The 17,372-nt window shown below is 30.5% G+C and overlaps 1 protein-coding gene and 1 long non-coding RNA gene across 4 annotated transcripts in view; one reads left to right on the top strand and one right to left on the bottom strand.

Annotated features, from left to right (window-relative positions):
* Window positions 1-164: 164 nt before the first annotated feature.
* The window catches only part of LOC115234091 (double-stranded RNA-specific editase Adar-like), a 22,563-nt gene continuing 5,355 nt past the window's right edge, over window positions 165-17,372 (bottom strand). Inside the window, exons 9-19 of one of the 3 annotated variants that reach the window (XM_029804839.1) lie at window positions 16,884-17,177; window positions 16,604-16,716; window positions 16,257-16,363; window positions 11,507-11,709; window positions 8,062-8,135; window positions 6,821-6,881; window positions 5,811-6,641; window positions 5,329-5,714; window positions 4,938-5,232; window positions 4,656-4,846; window positions 165-4,503 (exon numbers count right to left, since the gene is read on the bottom strand). In XM_029804839.1, the coding sequence (XP_029660699.1) occupies window positions 4,405-4,503; window positions 4,656-4,846; window positions 4,938-5,232; window positions 5,329-5,714; window positions 5,811-6,641; window positions 6,821-6,881; window positions 8,062-8,135; window positions 11,507-11,709; window positions 16,257-16,363; window positions 16,604-16,716; window positions 16,884-17,177 (2,654 nt within the window). In that variant the 3' untranslated portion in view covers window positions 165-4,404. Of the gene's footprint in view, window positions 4,504-4,655; window positions 4,847-4,937; window positions 5,233-5,328; window positions 5,715-5,810; window positions 6,642-6,820; window positions 6,882-8,061; window positions 8,136-8,207; window positions 8,639-9,444; window positions 9,588-11,506; window positions 11,710-16,256; window positions 16,364-16,603; window positions 16,717-16,883; window positions 17,178-17,372 lie in introns of those variants that run through there. The other 2 variants (XM_029804838.1, XM_029804837.1) reach the window with 2 other exon arrangements.
* LOC115234094 overlaps window positions 9,753-17,372 on the top strand; it is a 10,230-nt gene continuing 2,610 nt past the window's right edge. The window contains exons 1-3 of the long non-coding RNA XR_003883878.1: window positions 9,753-9,889; window positions 10,185-10,569; window positions 11,537-11,650. This is a non-coding gene — a long non-coding RNA (uncharacterized LOC115234094). The remainder of the gene's footprint in view (window positions 9,890-10,184; window positions 10,570-11,536; window positions 11,651-17,372) is intronic.

The raw sequence follows: 17,372 nt of genomic DNA, 5'->3' as shown, positions 1-17,372 counted from the left end.
AATGTAATATATTCTTAAATTCAACCTTCAGATATTTTGCTCTTGCTATCAATTATACTTATAATGCTAAAAGAATCGATTAGTGAAAGGAGTAATAAATTATTATTGAGGAAGAAAGGTGTCTATCTCTATTAAGATATTACAAATAACACTATATTTGATATCTGGTAAATAAAGATTTATTTTGCAAGTTAAACTAGATTGTTTTAATTTTTGAGTACTTATATCTAGAGGCACTAATCAAGCTTAAAATCTAGCCGACTACAAATTCGCTCGACAGTTAATACACTTGATTTAAATGCTCAGGGGATCTCGATCATAATACATATTTGAGCGTAAACGGATGAAAGATCGTAATCGAAGTAAAATTGACTAATACTATGATTAATATCGCTAAATTTACTTTGAGTTTTCTTTTATACAATTTGAATTTTTTTTAATGAGCTATATATTATTACTATGATGTGTTTTATACTGTATCGTATTGCCTTACATCGCGTTATTATACCGTACAATGCGATAATAAAATGCAATAATGTACATTATCTGTACGTAAAATACTCGCAAACTAGTATATTATATGATGGAAGAAGAGATCAAGGAAACCAATAGATATAGTGGAAAACTATATAGTTTTCCTCTATATTATTATTATTGTTATTAAATGAGAGATTACCGCTAATAAAACTGGACTTCTTTGTATTGCATATTTTTAACGATAAAATATCATCTATATATTTTTTGGTAGAGCAATATTTCGATATCTACAATCTATACTAGCTAAAATTTTGCTTTTCAAATAATCGCGATAAAGACATTAAAGAGAGAATATCCTATAAATATTTTAATACTGATAACATTAATACCATAATAAATATAATAAGAACACTGAGTTTAATACACTTGCTTATGTGTTTGAAGTCGAGTATCATACATATGATAAAAGAATTGCTATAGAAATAAATTATTGCCTGTTTGAAATTTTATATATGATTTTTATAATATAGAATATTGCAGCTACACCCTATGATTATATTTATATGTGATGAAATGTGTTCCTAAACTTTAAATCATGTTTAATTTTACAAAGTGCTTTTTTCTGTGCAAACAATAACTTATGAATGGAAACTGAAATAAATTTAGAGGGAAAACATTTCTTTTTTTACTTCATAGGGTCTTATAATTATGACATTTTTCATATATCTTCTTATTCCTTCGTCTTTTTAAACACAAGCGCTATTAGATACATAAATATATTAAACGATTTCTCTACTTTTTTTATTTTATGTGCATCCTTTCTGAAAAAGCAAGATTATTATTATCACTAGTTTCAAATAGGCATATAATCTTCAACAAACTCCAATCCATTTTCTGTATGGAAAGCCTTTGTAATTATTTTTGTACATTCTATTCAAGAGATTGACAAAATTTATTATTTTATTAAAGAGTTTTATGATCGTTTAACGGTATATTCGATTAATAATACGAAAATGTGATAAATAAAAGAGAGAGTGAGCTGTTACAATAAAATCGAATTATAGTTAATGTCTTTTTGCGCTTGTCATTGAATAAAGCATAAAGAATAGATAATGAAAGAATACTTGTTCCAGTATCCTGCAAATACATTTTCAATTAAATAATAAGCTAAGATAAATATAATATTTTACTGAATACAATCACATAAATTGACATTTTGAATAAATAAATAGAATATGAGGCTATTATAAATCTTACGTAAAATTCCAGCGTTCGATTTACAGTGAGCAACAAGTATTACACAATTATATGTATCATACATGTATGGTAAGAAAAGGCATCGTACTATTTATGGAGAAAGAATATTTCAATATCATCTTTCAGTACTGTCGTTTCTTTGGTTTTCCATATATGTATATATTGTACAGATAATACTCAAGTATATGGAGATTGTATGAAAAATGATTTGTATGTGTAGTATCGCTAAACGCAATATTAAAACTCCTTCTATAAATGGTACGATAACTCTTTCGATTACCAACCTGCTATATTCGGACGATGTAGTGCAGATATACATACATTCTTTTTCGCTGCCGCCATGTATCGAAATCTGTCGTCCTTTTTTTTATTAAATATATTTATCACAAAACAGACAGAAAAATAAAGCAAAATTCGTTGATGCGGTTAGCATAAATACAATATTAATATCACATATTAACTCCAACATACACGAGCCAGATTATTCATTATAAGTTACGCAATCTGTTTGTCGAATGCGCACAACAAGAGAAAAACAATTTGAATACATCCTATCTATGTTTATATAGAAAGAAAATAAGCTACTTTGTACTCGGATGTGTGATATCGTACATCATTTAATATAATTTAAACATAGAGACACTTTGAATATATAAATTCATATAATAATTAAATTACTGTATCAATTAAGGAAATATAAAATGTATAGCACAAAAAAGAGTTTGCATGTGATATTTATCGTAAAATTAATTGTATATGTAACGTATTTATAATTAAGGTCTCTTTTTCTATAGGACTTTATTATACAGGAACAGGGGACATACCTATCCGAGAAAAAAATACTTAATGTTTTCTAATAATGATCTATGTACAATAATATTCTAAAGGGAAAAAAATATTTGGTGTTCTTGCTCTATATTAAATTAAATCAAACAAGTTCTTTATGCAAAACTGGACCAGCACCGGGCAGTGTGTCATTACGGCAGAATTGCATTAATCATAATACTGGCACAGTGAGGCAATGACCTTAGGATTCTCTAAATATACTATTAATACTTAATAATCTGAAAAACTATGTAATCATACACGTCGCATAAGTAATTATTATCATGTTTTTTTATATACCACCCACTTCCACATATTTGCTTAATTCTTGTATATTTTCTTGTATATTCTCTATGCATTGAAAGTAATAACCAACTACTACATTTAAACCGGCTGCGGACAGTTGCAGACAGTTAGTATATTTCTAATTTATATCTCATGTTCTTAATTCGCTGTCAAGATTTTTTGTATGCGATATCTTTAAAACGCAATATTTTTTTTGTTACAAGAAACACATATATTGAAAGCTAACAATTAGATGTATTTCTGAATGTAATATTAATTCTAAGCAAGAGTAAAATGGATAAACGAAAAAACGCTTACATTGCTATTATAACGGAAAATTGAAATTATTATTGAAACTAGTGATGAGAAATTCTGTCCCGTCTCTCTCGCCTAAACTTTGCGACGAAGTTGGTATCTTTTACGATTACGATCCATTTTTCAGATCTGAATCCAATCACAGCCGTTGAGGATGCAAGGTGTGTCGCAACTTAACTCGTTGCTATAATATCTAATGCCCTACAAGAAGACCCCAGATAGCATTCTCTAATTTACAGACAAAGTTTTAAACTTCAGATAATTTTAAACAGAAATACGCAAGATTTTAATTGAGAAAGATTAGCTTTCATACACACTTATGCAAAGATATGTTTATTGTGTATGATACACAATGTTCGTGTCATGCGTATAAGTGCATACTATTATAAATGCATTACATCAATTGACAAATTATATATAATCCTATTGAAAGGAAATATTAGATATTATTTATTATTTGCAACTACTCATAAAATTTGCGTATCTCTGGCCTAGAATGTTATCTGAGGATATTGTAGGTACAATGCATTTATATATAAGACACTAATATGTTGCTTTTAAACTATATTTTAATTCAAGACTATATTCGCGAAATCGTTCTTTCAGAATTAGTCGCCTATATTATGGAAATGAACAAAAATGTCTATTTGATGATTAAAATTAATAGACTAAACTGTAAAAATATGTCTACAGAAAATGACAAAATTATTCTGAGAGTAAGAAAAGAATCATATCTGAATATAAATTTTTTTTTTACTAAATATTTTAATTATTTGTTGCAAAGAGTGCATCAAACCTTTGAAAAGTTTATTGATGAGAAGCACTAACACGTCGACATGCACGCGTGGACACACATACATACACATTACAAACTATATTAATACTCTAAGAAATTTTCACGGATATGTGTAATGAATGAATCAATTTTTTGTCAACTATCGCTATTGATACGTCAAAATAATATAAGCTTCTGGAGCATTTTTCTATCGACTACACTTTAGAGAACAAAACTGTTAATAATTATAAATATTTTTCGTAATATACTCTGAACACGATAAATATATTGAGATCATAAGGCGCAAGATTAATACATGCGCGAAATCCTACGATTTATGCTTTACTGATACCAAATTCTGCCATATTATGACACGCCGAACGAGCTATCTATTTTGCACTAGGAACTACATATTCCGTGACTTGATTTTTTGCATCGTTTCTCCTGATGTTATTACTATTACGATTTAGTCAGATGTCGACTTCAAACATATCTTGCTCAATCGGTTTTTTCACCCAACTTCCCAGCTGCGCTCTCACAAAAGCATCCTTCAACTGACGTTTGGCAAGCTATTTGAGGGAAAAAAAAAAAAAAAAAAAAAAAAAAGAGAGAGAGAAAGAAAAAGAAAAAAACAGACGAAATATCATGTGTACCATGCGTTGACATACATCTTACACATGTATTGTTATTATATTATACATATAAAAAATGTAATACTTACCGAATAGTCTTGTACTGAAGATTTTGCATCAAGATAATGGCGACAACGATTCTCATCAACATCATCTATGGTTGGAAGCTTACTTAAGAGATTAAAGAATCTTCTAAAGAATGCTTGCTTAGATATTCTAGATGGTTTTCCCAATTCATCTTTACCAGTTGTGCAATTTATGACTTCGGCTTCGCTCTGTCCTAAAATGTGTATTTAAAAAAAAAAGTTTGTTAAATAATCTTATACACTTTGAAAAAAAAAAACCTATATATATACATATTTGATACGAACCGATAGTCCAATTGACGCTGTAATTAGGTGCTTTTCCAGGTTGTCTGACTTCAGAAGATGTGATTAGACTCATTAACGGTTTATTGAGTCTATACGGCGGTGGTAAACCTTGAATAGTGTTTTCGATACGACCGCAGACTGCTCTATACATATGACTCGGGTTCAAAAGACTGCCGAGAACAATGCTGTGGAAGTAAATTGGCTCGATGAAGTGGCTTAGAAGTGCACCCTGCACACCAAGTACGTTCCACCGAGCTATTTTGTCCGAACACGACATCGTCAGCAGTCTTTGACCCTAAAAAATTTAACAAAAGTATGGTTGATAAGTAGCCGAGATATCTTTTATAAAAATGTATTCTTGATATTTAACTTTCACACAAATAATACCTACCATTAGTACGCCATCCCAAGTTTGAATACCCTCGTTACTCTTTACAGGAATAGTTCCTTCGCCAGATTCTATTTTGGTACGTAATTGACCCCTAGCTCGTCTATTAGGATGTTTATCTATGGATTCATTTTCTTCATGAGGCGAGAAAATTCTCGCGTCACCGCAAGGTGCGGTATTTATATATAAGTGAAATTGGATGCCTTGTTTTAATTTAAATCCTTTTTTAACTGGCTCGAGAATAGATTCTGCACTTTTATCCTCGGTATGCAACTCTAATTGTTTGTACAGATATTCACAGAGACATCGCCGTGCTACAACTTCCGCGTGACAATCATTCACAGCACCACCACTAACGCTCAAATGCTCGCCCGAAACGCATTTCGTACCTTTTGTAAAAAAAAATATTTCAGTAGATATGGGAAAAAAGATATTAATCATGTTTTGTTTAAGTATCATAGATATAAAACAAGTTTATGCTTTACCAGTAGTGACACATATCAGTTCCGCATCTGGTCCTTTGGTTTGCACAATACCGGCTAAAACTTTACGCCGTGCATGTTGCGGTTTGCTCTGAATAAGTTCGCTAAATTTCTGATTTACCATTTTGCCAATTTTATCGGCCAACATTTGCGGTAAAGTCATTTGTTCTTGCCAATGCGCAGAATTTGAAAAATTCGGCAAAATGCGAACAGGTAGCGGTATACAAAACGAAGAACTGTGGACATTTCGCAATTTCGCTAAAGCGGCTTTACTCGCCGCCGCTTTCGCCAATTTTTTACTCGGGCCTGTTCCCTCAAACGTTTCTCCGTCAATAGTTACCGATATCGTAAACTTTGCATAACTTTCTCCATTATCGGATATACAGTTGTATATAACTCCCGGATATAATTCGTTGATCAACGCCACTGGACCTTTATCTAAAAACTTATTCGTATTCTTTGGCTCTTGTGTTAATGTTTTAAATGCATTGACAAGATGATTATCACGTTCTGTTACGTCGCTCGTAAAATCCGGCTCGAGAGGCACAACAGGCTGGCAAGTATTAATAGCTTGATGAACCTCGGGCGTATTTCTAAACTGAATAATATTTCGCAAAGCGAGTTCAGCAGCTGCATGTTTTGCCATCTTTTTGGTACGTCCTTTCCCTTCGTACGTCTGTCCATCGATCTGTACCGCAATTGTAAATATTGGAGCATGTGTAGGTCCAGTCTGCCCCACTACTTTGTACGTAGCTCCAGTTTTTAGCTCGTTTAATGCACATACTGCATTTTTCGGTTGTGGATTTTTATGACGTTTCTTCGCACTGGTAACATCTAATCAAAAAATAAAAGAAAATTTATGATTACAATGTTGTACAAATAAATATTAAATGTTATTGAATATATAAACCAAATTGGGATTTTTTAAAAATAAGTTATACAATATACATTATGGAATATATGTATATATCAAATCCTCTAATTATATATATGTATATGTGTATTGTACTGACCTTCTATATCTACTTCCGATGTTCTTTTGAGAATAGATTTTGGTGAATTTCCTTGCCCCATCTGCAAAACAATTTTATGAGATAACAGTTGTGATTGTATGTTTCATTCCACATAAGCAAACTTTAATAATTCTTTACTATAAATTTTGCATTGCTTATTTTCAGTTTTGTTCTATACTAGTGTAAAAAATCAAAGATGCAAATTAACAAAATTTGCAATAATATTTACCAATTTCTAATATTTTAATTTTGTAAAAATAATCTTATCTATTTGTAAAGTAGATTCTTTTTATTATTACTAAAAGAACTGATACATTAATTGTGTACATTAATAATTTATAAAGTTGCTCAAAGCAAAGTAGTAGTTTAGATTCTATGTTAACTTTAAAGTCATTATTAATCTTAATCTTTAATCAATGTCAAAGTCTGTTAGTATATCATTTCTATAATATACTAATATTGTAATATGTCTAGTATTCTCTCTTGCTATAAGTAACTGATTTTCAGCTAGATGATTTCTTTTTTCCATTTTTCTCTACATTAATGTAATATATAAGAAGGATTAAACAAAAAAGAGTTTAAGACAATTTATATACATATTAGAGAAAAAATTAAAATATACAGCACTAACTTAAATTGGCAAATCATAGAAAAATAATATGTATCATAATGATATTTTTTGTAGTGTAATATTTTTACTCATATAAATACAATCATTTATGTTGAATATTAATAGATTTGAATAAGATTGACTTATCTGAGAACAGTAAAGATCATTTCTCATAAACTCGTATTTTAATAGAATTGTGTACTCTATGTAAATCTAAAGAATAATTTATTGATTCTATTATTCTACTAAGCAAATCCATAATATTTTATTCAAATTTTGAAACCAAAATTGGAATATATATATATTTGAAATATATATTCAAAGTAAAATATATGTATAAATTTATAAAACTTACTGTCCAATGTATTATAAGCCACAATGCTCCAATATATTGTAAGTCACAGTGCTCCAATATATTGTAAGTCACAGTGCTCCAATGTATTGTAAGCCACTGTGCTTCAATTTCTATATCAATAATAAAATAATATTTCTCTCTAATTACATATCAGATTTTGTAAATCTTTCTTATGCAATTTAAAAATATGTAAAAATGTTAACAGGGTGGGAAAGGAGAGAGGGGAAGATCATACTCTTCACACTACCAGAATTATTAAATTCAATGTTAACTCACCAAGGTTGTATGACCACCCTGAGAATTTTCCAACAATGTATTACCATTAGCGGGAATCATAAGTGCGTTGCATTCTGAAAAATTAAACGTATAAATACGCAAGATATTACGAGCATCATGAAAATCAATAGAGCCGTTCCTCGTACTTGTCTGATTCGATTGTTGGTTGTTATTTAGAAATGTTAGTCCAGTTGACATGATGCGTGTCTGTCACTTAAAAAAAACTTGGAAGTACAGCGAGATAATAAGCAGGCGCGCGTTTGCGAGACGCCGCTATGTATTACATTGATTTTAATTATTCTGATATCCCGAAAATCCGCAGCGCCATTGCTATGTTTTTTCGCGCATAATATCAACCTAACCTAATCCTCGGCCTAGTCCTCTATATCGCTACACTTGAGGGAACATACTTTATTAAACGCGATCGACCTATGTCACTTTATATGAAGATTTTTCGTTTATCGACACGTAGCTCTACACGAATGTTTGGAAAGACACAACGTTAAACAAATGCGATTATGTATCTGTATAATCTCTGTCTCTTTTTTAAATCTGTCCTATATATGTGTGCGTGTGAAACTCTTCGTCAGAGACTTATATCGCTCGCGTTAGTAACGTCTTGGCGCTGCGAGCGGTACGCGGTACCCCTGCAGTGGGTGTGGGTGGTGCATTCGACGAGGAAGGGTTGAGAAAGAAGAGGAGATGGAAATTCGAGCCGAGCACCCGAGACCCGAGCACCCGAGCCAAAATATTTGAACATCTAGAATATAGTTGAAAAGACTTTTCGCACAAGTACATACATCAAATTGTGATCGAATAATTATACTCCCTAGATGATTTTCGGAATTTGTCATTCTCGAATAGGGTCAATTTGGTAATGCATATTTATATATATTATTTTCATTATTTCATTAATGTAGCTGTTAATAAGGCCCGGTTGCACATGTTATTTTGCCTTTAAAATTTTTGGCAATAACCAATGTTATTTGGCTTTCTGCTTTAGGCTTTAGACTATAAGGTAATCAACGATTAAATTATAGTTTAAAGCCTAAAGCCTAAAGTTTTAAGTCTCGCTTAAAGCTAAAATAATATTGATGCAATCGGGGTTAATTATTTCAAGTATAGGCGAAAATGTATTTGAAATGCACTTTTCTTTCGTTTGTTTGCAGATAATCTAAATTGCATTGTGTGTTCCATTTATCAAGGCAGATTATATATGTATATATATATAATACATATAAAATACGTAAACGGAGCATTAGCTGCCGACATGAGCAAGGAAAGGTTAGAAATAGAGCGGGATCAGAATGCGATCTTCGGTTCCTTTCGGGTAGGCTCGGTTCGGTTATATATATTTCTGATTGGTGGATTGACGCGATCGACCTATGTCACTTTATATGAAGATTTTTCGTTTATCGACACGTAGCTCTACACGAATGTTTGGAAAGACACAACGTTAAACAAATGCGATTATGTATCTGTATAATCTCTGTCTCTTTTTTAAATCTGTCCTATATATGTGTGCGTGTGAAACTCTTCGTCAGAGACTTATATCGCTCGCGTTAGTAACGTCTTGGCGCTGCGAGCGGTACGCGGTACCCCTGCAGTGGGTGTGGGTGGTGCATTCGACGAGGAAGGGTTGAGAAAGAAGAGGAGATGGAAATTCGAGCCGAGCACCCGAGACCCGAGCACCCGAGCCAAAATATTTGAACATCTAGAATATAGTTGAAAAGACTTTTCGCACAAGTACATACATCAAATTGTGATCGAATAATTATACTCCCTAGATGATTTTCGGAATTTGTCATTCTCGAATAGGGTCAATTTGGTAATGCATATTTATATATATTATTTTCATTATTTCATTAATGTAGCTGTTAATAAGGCCCGGTTGCACATGTTATTTTGCCTTTAAAATTTTTGGCAATAACCAATGTTATTTGGCTTTCTGCTTTAGGCTTTAGACTATAAGGTAATCAACGATTAAATTATAGTTTAAAGCCTAAAGCCTAAAGTTTTAAGTCTCGCTTAAAGCTAAAATAATATTGGTGCAATCGGGGTTAATTATTTCAAGTATAGGCGAAAATGTATTTGAAATGCACTTTTCTTTCGTTTGTTTGCAGATAATCTAAATTGCATTGTGTGTTCCATTTATCAAGGCAGATTATATATGTATATATATATAATACATATAAAATACGTAAACGGAGCATTAGCTGCCGACATGAGCAAGGAAAGGTTAGAAATAGAGCGGGATCAGAATGCGATCTTCGGTTCCTTTCGGGTAGGCTCGGTTCGGTTATATATTTCTGATTGGTGGATTGATATTCCGAGTCGCGCCGAATTTCCAGGCGCAGGCGCAAATCCTCCCCTCATTGTAGAACAGGCGCTCCATCTATGTATTTTATATGTTTAGACCTTAACTTGCGCGCCGTATTTACTGCGCAACATATATTGCGCAACTGTGCAAGGAGAATCGTCCTGGGGCGGTTAATTTTGCCCTAATTTGTAAGTTTCTCTTTTTATAATTTTGATAATTTACAACATATGCACACATCATGACACAAAAATTTTTTTTTTTTTGGCAGTTCTTGTACAATTTAAATGTAATTCGACAAAAAGTATATCGCCCCTATATAATTTTCGAAGGAAATTTTTTCTGGGCTCTCAAACATTATCACGCATTTTACAGATATTCAGATCATGTAACCTATTTCATATTTTTCATAATTAATTACTCTATCAAGTAGGGTTGTTACATTAAAATTATGTTATTATTAAATGTTATTTTACGTTTGATAAAGTTATTCAATTTTCATTTTTTTTTTATACATACACACACAGACACACGCGCTTTATATGTAATACATACACATTCACACACACACAAAATCAAGTTAAAGTTTAGCAAAAATAACTTTACAAATCTCAAAATTAATCAAAATAATTAATATAAATTTACAGATTATTATCTATAAAAGTATATATGGGATAATATTTTGTAATATTGAGCAATAAAATAATTTTTTTTATTTAAACATTATATTAGATTTCCGAAAATTTTACGTCTTTTTATTACATTAAATCGTGTTTTCTTAATTTTTTCTTCATTACGCATATGTTTCAGCAATAAATTAAGGAGAAATCGGCTCCAAACTGTTAAAATCTGTTATTAAGATTAAAATTGCAAGTTATAGCATATCTTGTACATATGCCATTAAATACCATTTGAAATATCGCAGATGTTGGGCAAAAATTATGAATGATAGATAACTTTTTTGATTGCACTTTTCGATTCAGAGCAGAAGCTAATATATAAGATACACACACATACGAAAAATATATGAAAAATAACATATACATAAGTCAAAAATTATATTTATTATTGGAATTAATTATATACATCACACAATTTATAAATATGGAATTTATTTCTTTTACTTACCGTACAACTCCTTGTATCTGTTGACTATAGCTTCAACATACACAGTGTTGTGCAAACCACGTCGCACGATCTCGTTGTATCCGACGCAGATAATATCCGGATCATCGGCAAACAGTCCTCGATTGAAGCACTTTACGATCATACGTAAGTCCAAATGATTTATTAAGAACCGTAGTTTCTTCAATAGTCCTTTCCGTGAGAGATTTCGTAAACGAGAACGCCATGTAACGTTGCACACTTGATAGAGACGCAACGAACGTTGCACTAATATACGCGTTATCGTGATTACAATTTTATATAAATCTTTTTTTTGTACACTCATCTCATATGCTCTAAACGAAAATAATCACCGTCTTCGGCAAAACAAAAATGTATGAAATTAAATTTTTGTTTGCGTGTTATTCTCGCTATACCGTAGTATGTGTGTGTTTATCGATATCTTAAATTTATTTAAAAGTGTGCACAACGATAACGATAACGGCAAATTGATACGATTCGATATCAATCTAGTATAATGTCCAGCACGAGTAAAATCACATCAATCTGTCGCTATTGTTATGACAAACACCGTTTCCCGTTTAATTATTAACACTGTTCATAGCCTGTATTCGTGAGCGCGGATACTATACACACATCTCTCCAGAGAGGTGATTCGAGTCTCATGACAGAGTAATGTAAACATACCTACCACCTTTTCTAAACACTATGCCTACGTCGTTGTCCTATGCGATGTGTGTGCTTATATATTCTTTAGTTTACAGTCTCTGGGACAAATTGTTCTGAGTAAGAACGGACACATTGATATTTTCCCAACATCGGTAATTAATCCATTATCATATCCCATTTTTCGGATAAAAATTTCATTACAGATATATAAAATAAAATAACAATTATTCGCTAAAACGTACTTTGATTTGTACGTGTATGTGTGTATTTTAGTTCGATTATTTTACTTTTATAAACTTTTCTAAAATAACACATTTACAAATCTGAAAACTTTGCTTTTAACGATAAACAAATGTTCAAATATTGTTTAAATATTTATATTCTCTTATGCATTCTAAATTATTAATTATTTTTCATGAGTCGAGAATGCAAGTTGTTAATTAAAATTAAAAAGCATTAATAAATATGGTGATCAATGGGAATAATAAATACCGATTATAAGTGCAAGTGAACTTCTTAATTATAAGCATACGTGATATTTGTTACATTAGATCTACGCACGATGTTTTATGATATGTTGTTACATATAAATTTTTTTATGCACTTGCTGTGTTTATATCGTCTTCTCGAAAATTTATCTCTTTTTTACTATTTCCCTAGAAAAGGGATTACAATAATACAATTTTTTTTACATATTTGTGTTTCTCTTATATATATGTATAATTTCTATGATTACATTGAACTGATTTCGGTTAGAGACGTCTTCGAAAATCTATTTTAACTATGATATATAGTTTACGTCATCCAGAGACAGCATTTATACTTTTAAATGAATTGTGGGATAAAAATGGATATAATACATGATACTTCGACAGATATTAAAAGAGTCTGAGAGAAGTATACTTATTGAAATATCTAACAATTTTTTCTTTCTAACGCAAAGTCTATGTATAATGTTATATATGTTATATAATGAATATTTACTCTGAGAATAAATTGTTCAATTAGATGATTATGTTACATCAACTTAATATAAGTTAGTTTATTTCAACTGAAATCCAGTCAAATTTAATATTTAGGTACAGAGAAATTTAACAACACTAATATGTGACCTATAAGTACTGTCAAAATTGAGCTATTAACAATAATATAACATATGTTAAATATGTAAAACAATCAACATGTTATATAAAAAATCATATATGATGTAACATTCATAAAATGAACAACCCCATAAGATATCCAGAAGTCTACATAAAAGCCATATACTTTCACTCTATTTTCATAATACGAGTCTAATTATTATAACATAATTTCCCTGCTAACATCGATAATTATCATACGTTATATAAGAGTGCGAGAGAGATTGGTATTCTATATATAATTTATACAAATACACGCATATATATGCGTGTTTAAAGTGTTTTCTTGGATCGATCGTTACGTGCACAAGACGTTTTGTTTCAGTCTTTATAATATTGTATGTAATTTAGTTGTCCATGAAACATCGCTATGTGTGTGATGACCGATACAAGAAATATCACTTATGGTATTACACACTTGTAGTATTTTGTAAAGCGTACTTTAACCATCAATGATGTATGGAGAAAAGATATAGTAGAAATAGGAGATTATTTTTCAATAAAGGATATAAAGTTTTATCAGTCGCAAATATAGAGTATCACGAGACAGATTATAAAATTAACGACATTTTTTTGTTAGTTGAACCCTTTTAATATTGGTCAATGTACGGTTTACAAATTACTACACACACACACACACACACACACACATATATACCGATACAAGAAATATCACTTATGGTATTACACACTTGTAGTATTTTGTAAAGCGTACTTTAACCATCAATGATGTATGGAGAAAAGATATAGTAGAAATAGGAGATTATTTTTCAATAAAGGATATAAAGTTTTATCAGTCGCAAATATAGAGTATCACGAGACAGATTATAAAATTAACGACATTTTTTTGTTAGTTTTAATATTTTAATATTGGTCAATGTACGGTTTACAAATTACTACACACACACACACACACACACACACACACACACACACACACACACACACACACACATATATATATATATATAATTTTGTATGTAATTATCCCAGAATTTAATAGAGACGTTATATATTTTTATTTATCGTGTGCCTCGAGTGAATGAGTTTCCTCATAGAAGCATAAAACAAAAATTGATTTTTGTATTTCTGATTATATGGAATTATATGGAAGGTAATATTAATTCCATAAATAATTTTTCTGCTGCTACAATCTTTACATATGTGTATATATGTGTGTTTGTATATGTGTATTTTTCACTACTAATTTCATATTTTTTTCTTTCAACAATATACACAGTTGTCACAACATATATATCTTATACATATAGTAAAAGTATATGATAAAGATATTCAATAGATTCTAAAGAGAAGTTTAGATGGACATTTGGAAATAACGATCAACAATCTGTTTAAAAACAGAAAACAAATGTGATATATAGTAAAATCTATACTTAGAATATTTACAAGTGAAAATTGTTCTTAATTAATTTATTTTTATCCACGTTTTCTTTTAAATTATCGCCAATAGAGGATAGTGAATCGATTACAGTATCTATGATACGTATTCGTCGCATCAAGTTTAAATCTTTCAGGCCTTTCAGTTGCAATCTTGTATATTAAATTTTTATTTACTTTCTATCGATCTAAAGGCGTTTTTCATTCGGATAAAATCTCAGACTACGGAGATATGTTATCATATATATTAATTTTTTTAGACTCATCATCGTCTTTTTCATTATGTCTTCGAGATATTGAATTATTTTTCCAAAATAAGTTTGATACAGCCATTTATTTCTTCTCGATCATCCAAATGATTAGATAAAAAAAAAAGAACGGACAGTTTCACAAATAGAAATAATATTACATAGAGCATCAGCAAATTTTTGATAGGCACTTTTGATTAATTGGATCAATTTAGTCTTACCTTGAATTTCCTGATACTCTAAAATTCGTGAACATTGTTATAAAGTTAGAAGGAAGCAATAAGTAAAATATTTTGACAAAAAAATACGAGTCAGACGATAATAAGGCTGTCATAAATTTTTATAGGTCTAGTGAATGCGGCATTAAAAACATTGGTTCATTCTTTACGCTCATCCACAAATATTTGTTATTTTATCACATCGTATCTCAGCATATCTTATAATAGCATAAAGACGAGATACGCGCATTCATACGTACATATACGCATCATATACACACATAGGCATATTTGCAAATCTCCATATACAACACATGCACACGCGCATATATGTAGAAAAGCACATTAATCTTTAATAACATATTTTGTTAAACTTGTTGAATTTAAAAATAAATCTTTTTTAGCGAGAATATTGACAATTATTTAAGCAATAAATGATTAAGAATCAATAACTTTACGAATTAAGTTTCAGAGTTGAAAGAAGTAATAAAACTTTATATTTATTTTAAAATAGATTTATATTTCTAATATTTAATATTTGAAAAATATTGAAGATTTTAAAATCTAATCGCGACAAAAATAGAGAAAGAGGGAAAATGATTTTATAGCATATTGACTATGGAAAAAAATTTATTCTAAATTAAACGTTTTAAATAAAAAATATTAAAATTTGAGTATACAATTAGTGGAAAATCTTTTAAACATAGATATATCAAACTGACATTTGTTTAACTATTAGAGATGACTTGGTGATAATACATTGCGGTAAATGATTTTTTTTTTATATTAATATTTTACTAAGAAAAATTGCAATCTCTGAATGCATCGAGGAATATATTATTATAATTTAATACTACGAAAATAAGATGTGTGCCTTAATTACTTATATAATTTGCGCGCGCGCATGTATTTATATCTATATATATATATGCGAATGCTTTGCATATGAATTCGTGTGTGTATGTATACGTTATTATTTATGTTATAATTTATTAATAATGTTCTTTTCATCGTCCACATTTTATAGTGTATCGATCATAAGTAACAAACCTCATATATTGATAAATTGAGTTGTTACCAGTCGTAGTCGTGTTGATGAAAAGGATTGGTGCATGGTTGTTGGGCGTGTAGTTGAATAGTTGGTTTTACGACATCGAATTCCCTACCCACCACTTCATTGTAGATCTATCAAACAAGAAAATATCTCATTAGTTTTCTCTGTATAGTATATATCTCATTGGAATTTATTAATATTCTTGTGGCAAAGTATGGATAGGATTTCTTGTTCAGTGAGTTTCGGAGAAGCCTTTTATAGAAGAGATGCAGGCAATAAAGCCTAAAGAATCTTTTTTTGTTATCTTTTTTTATCAATAGAAATATTGCATCCTCTTGCTGGACATTTTAATTAGAATGGTTTTACTGAACCTGGAAGCTCCTACGAATATACTCGTCCTCTCCCTTGCCAGTCATACCGTAATTATATCCACCTTCGCCGCCACCTCCGCCGTTTATGAATGGATTTGTTGGATTGCCAGGACCTGTGCGAATAAAAAATTATAAAGTAGAAATATAAGGGAATAATCAGTTTAAAATAATTAGCCGTGAAAATCGATCGAAAACTCTCAAATTCTCTTACAGAGAGATTTCTTTTTTTCTATTTTCGAATTATTACGAATAAAATATCGCGAATAGAATAGTTTCTCACCTCCATTAGCACCGGGTACGGCCAGATTTCCACCAGCAGTTTGATAAGTAGCACCATAACCAGCATCTTGATTAGCTAGTTCATGTAAGCGGGTAGAACTGAGGGCTCTCGGTATAGCATTACTTGGTACACCATGTGGTGCCAAATGAGTAACTTCGGCTACTTGATGCGGATCTTCCGTTGGTGGTAATTCAGATACGAAACCGGTATCTTTTCTATAGAAATTGATGAAGACAAAGACTGCTAGGACAATGATACAAATGAGACCGTACGCTCGGAAAGTTGCAGTCGTACCTGTACATTGAATATTTATTTATCAATAGTATTAAATGGATTAATATGACATTATCGTCATTACAAAATTAATATCAAAGATTTCGATGTGTATCAACAGATATTAAAATATTAAGTTTTACATAAATTATTTTGAAATGTGTGATTTTCTTAGAGATATGATTTCTTTATATAAAAACTAATAATATATATATA

The sequence above is a fragment of the Formica exsecta genome, unplaced genomic scaffold, assembly GCF_003651465.1.
Source record: "Formica exsecta isolate Colony F162 unplaced genomic scaffold, ASM365146v1 scaffold194, whole genome shotgun sequence".
NCBI lineage: Eukaryota > Metazoa > Arthropoda > Insecta > Hymenoptera > Formicidae > Formica > Formica exsecta.
Note: the sequence above shows the minus strand (reverse complement) of the source record. Positions and strands in the feature narration are given on the sequence as shown.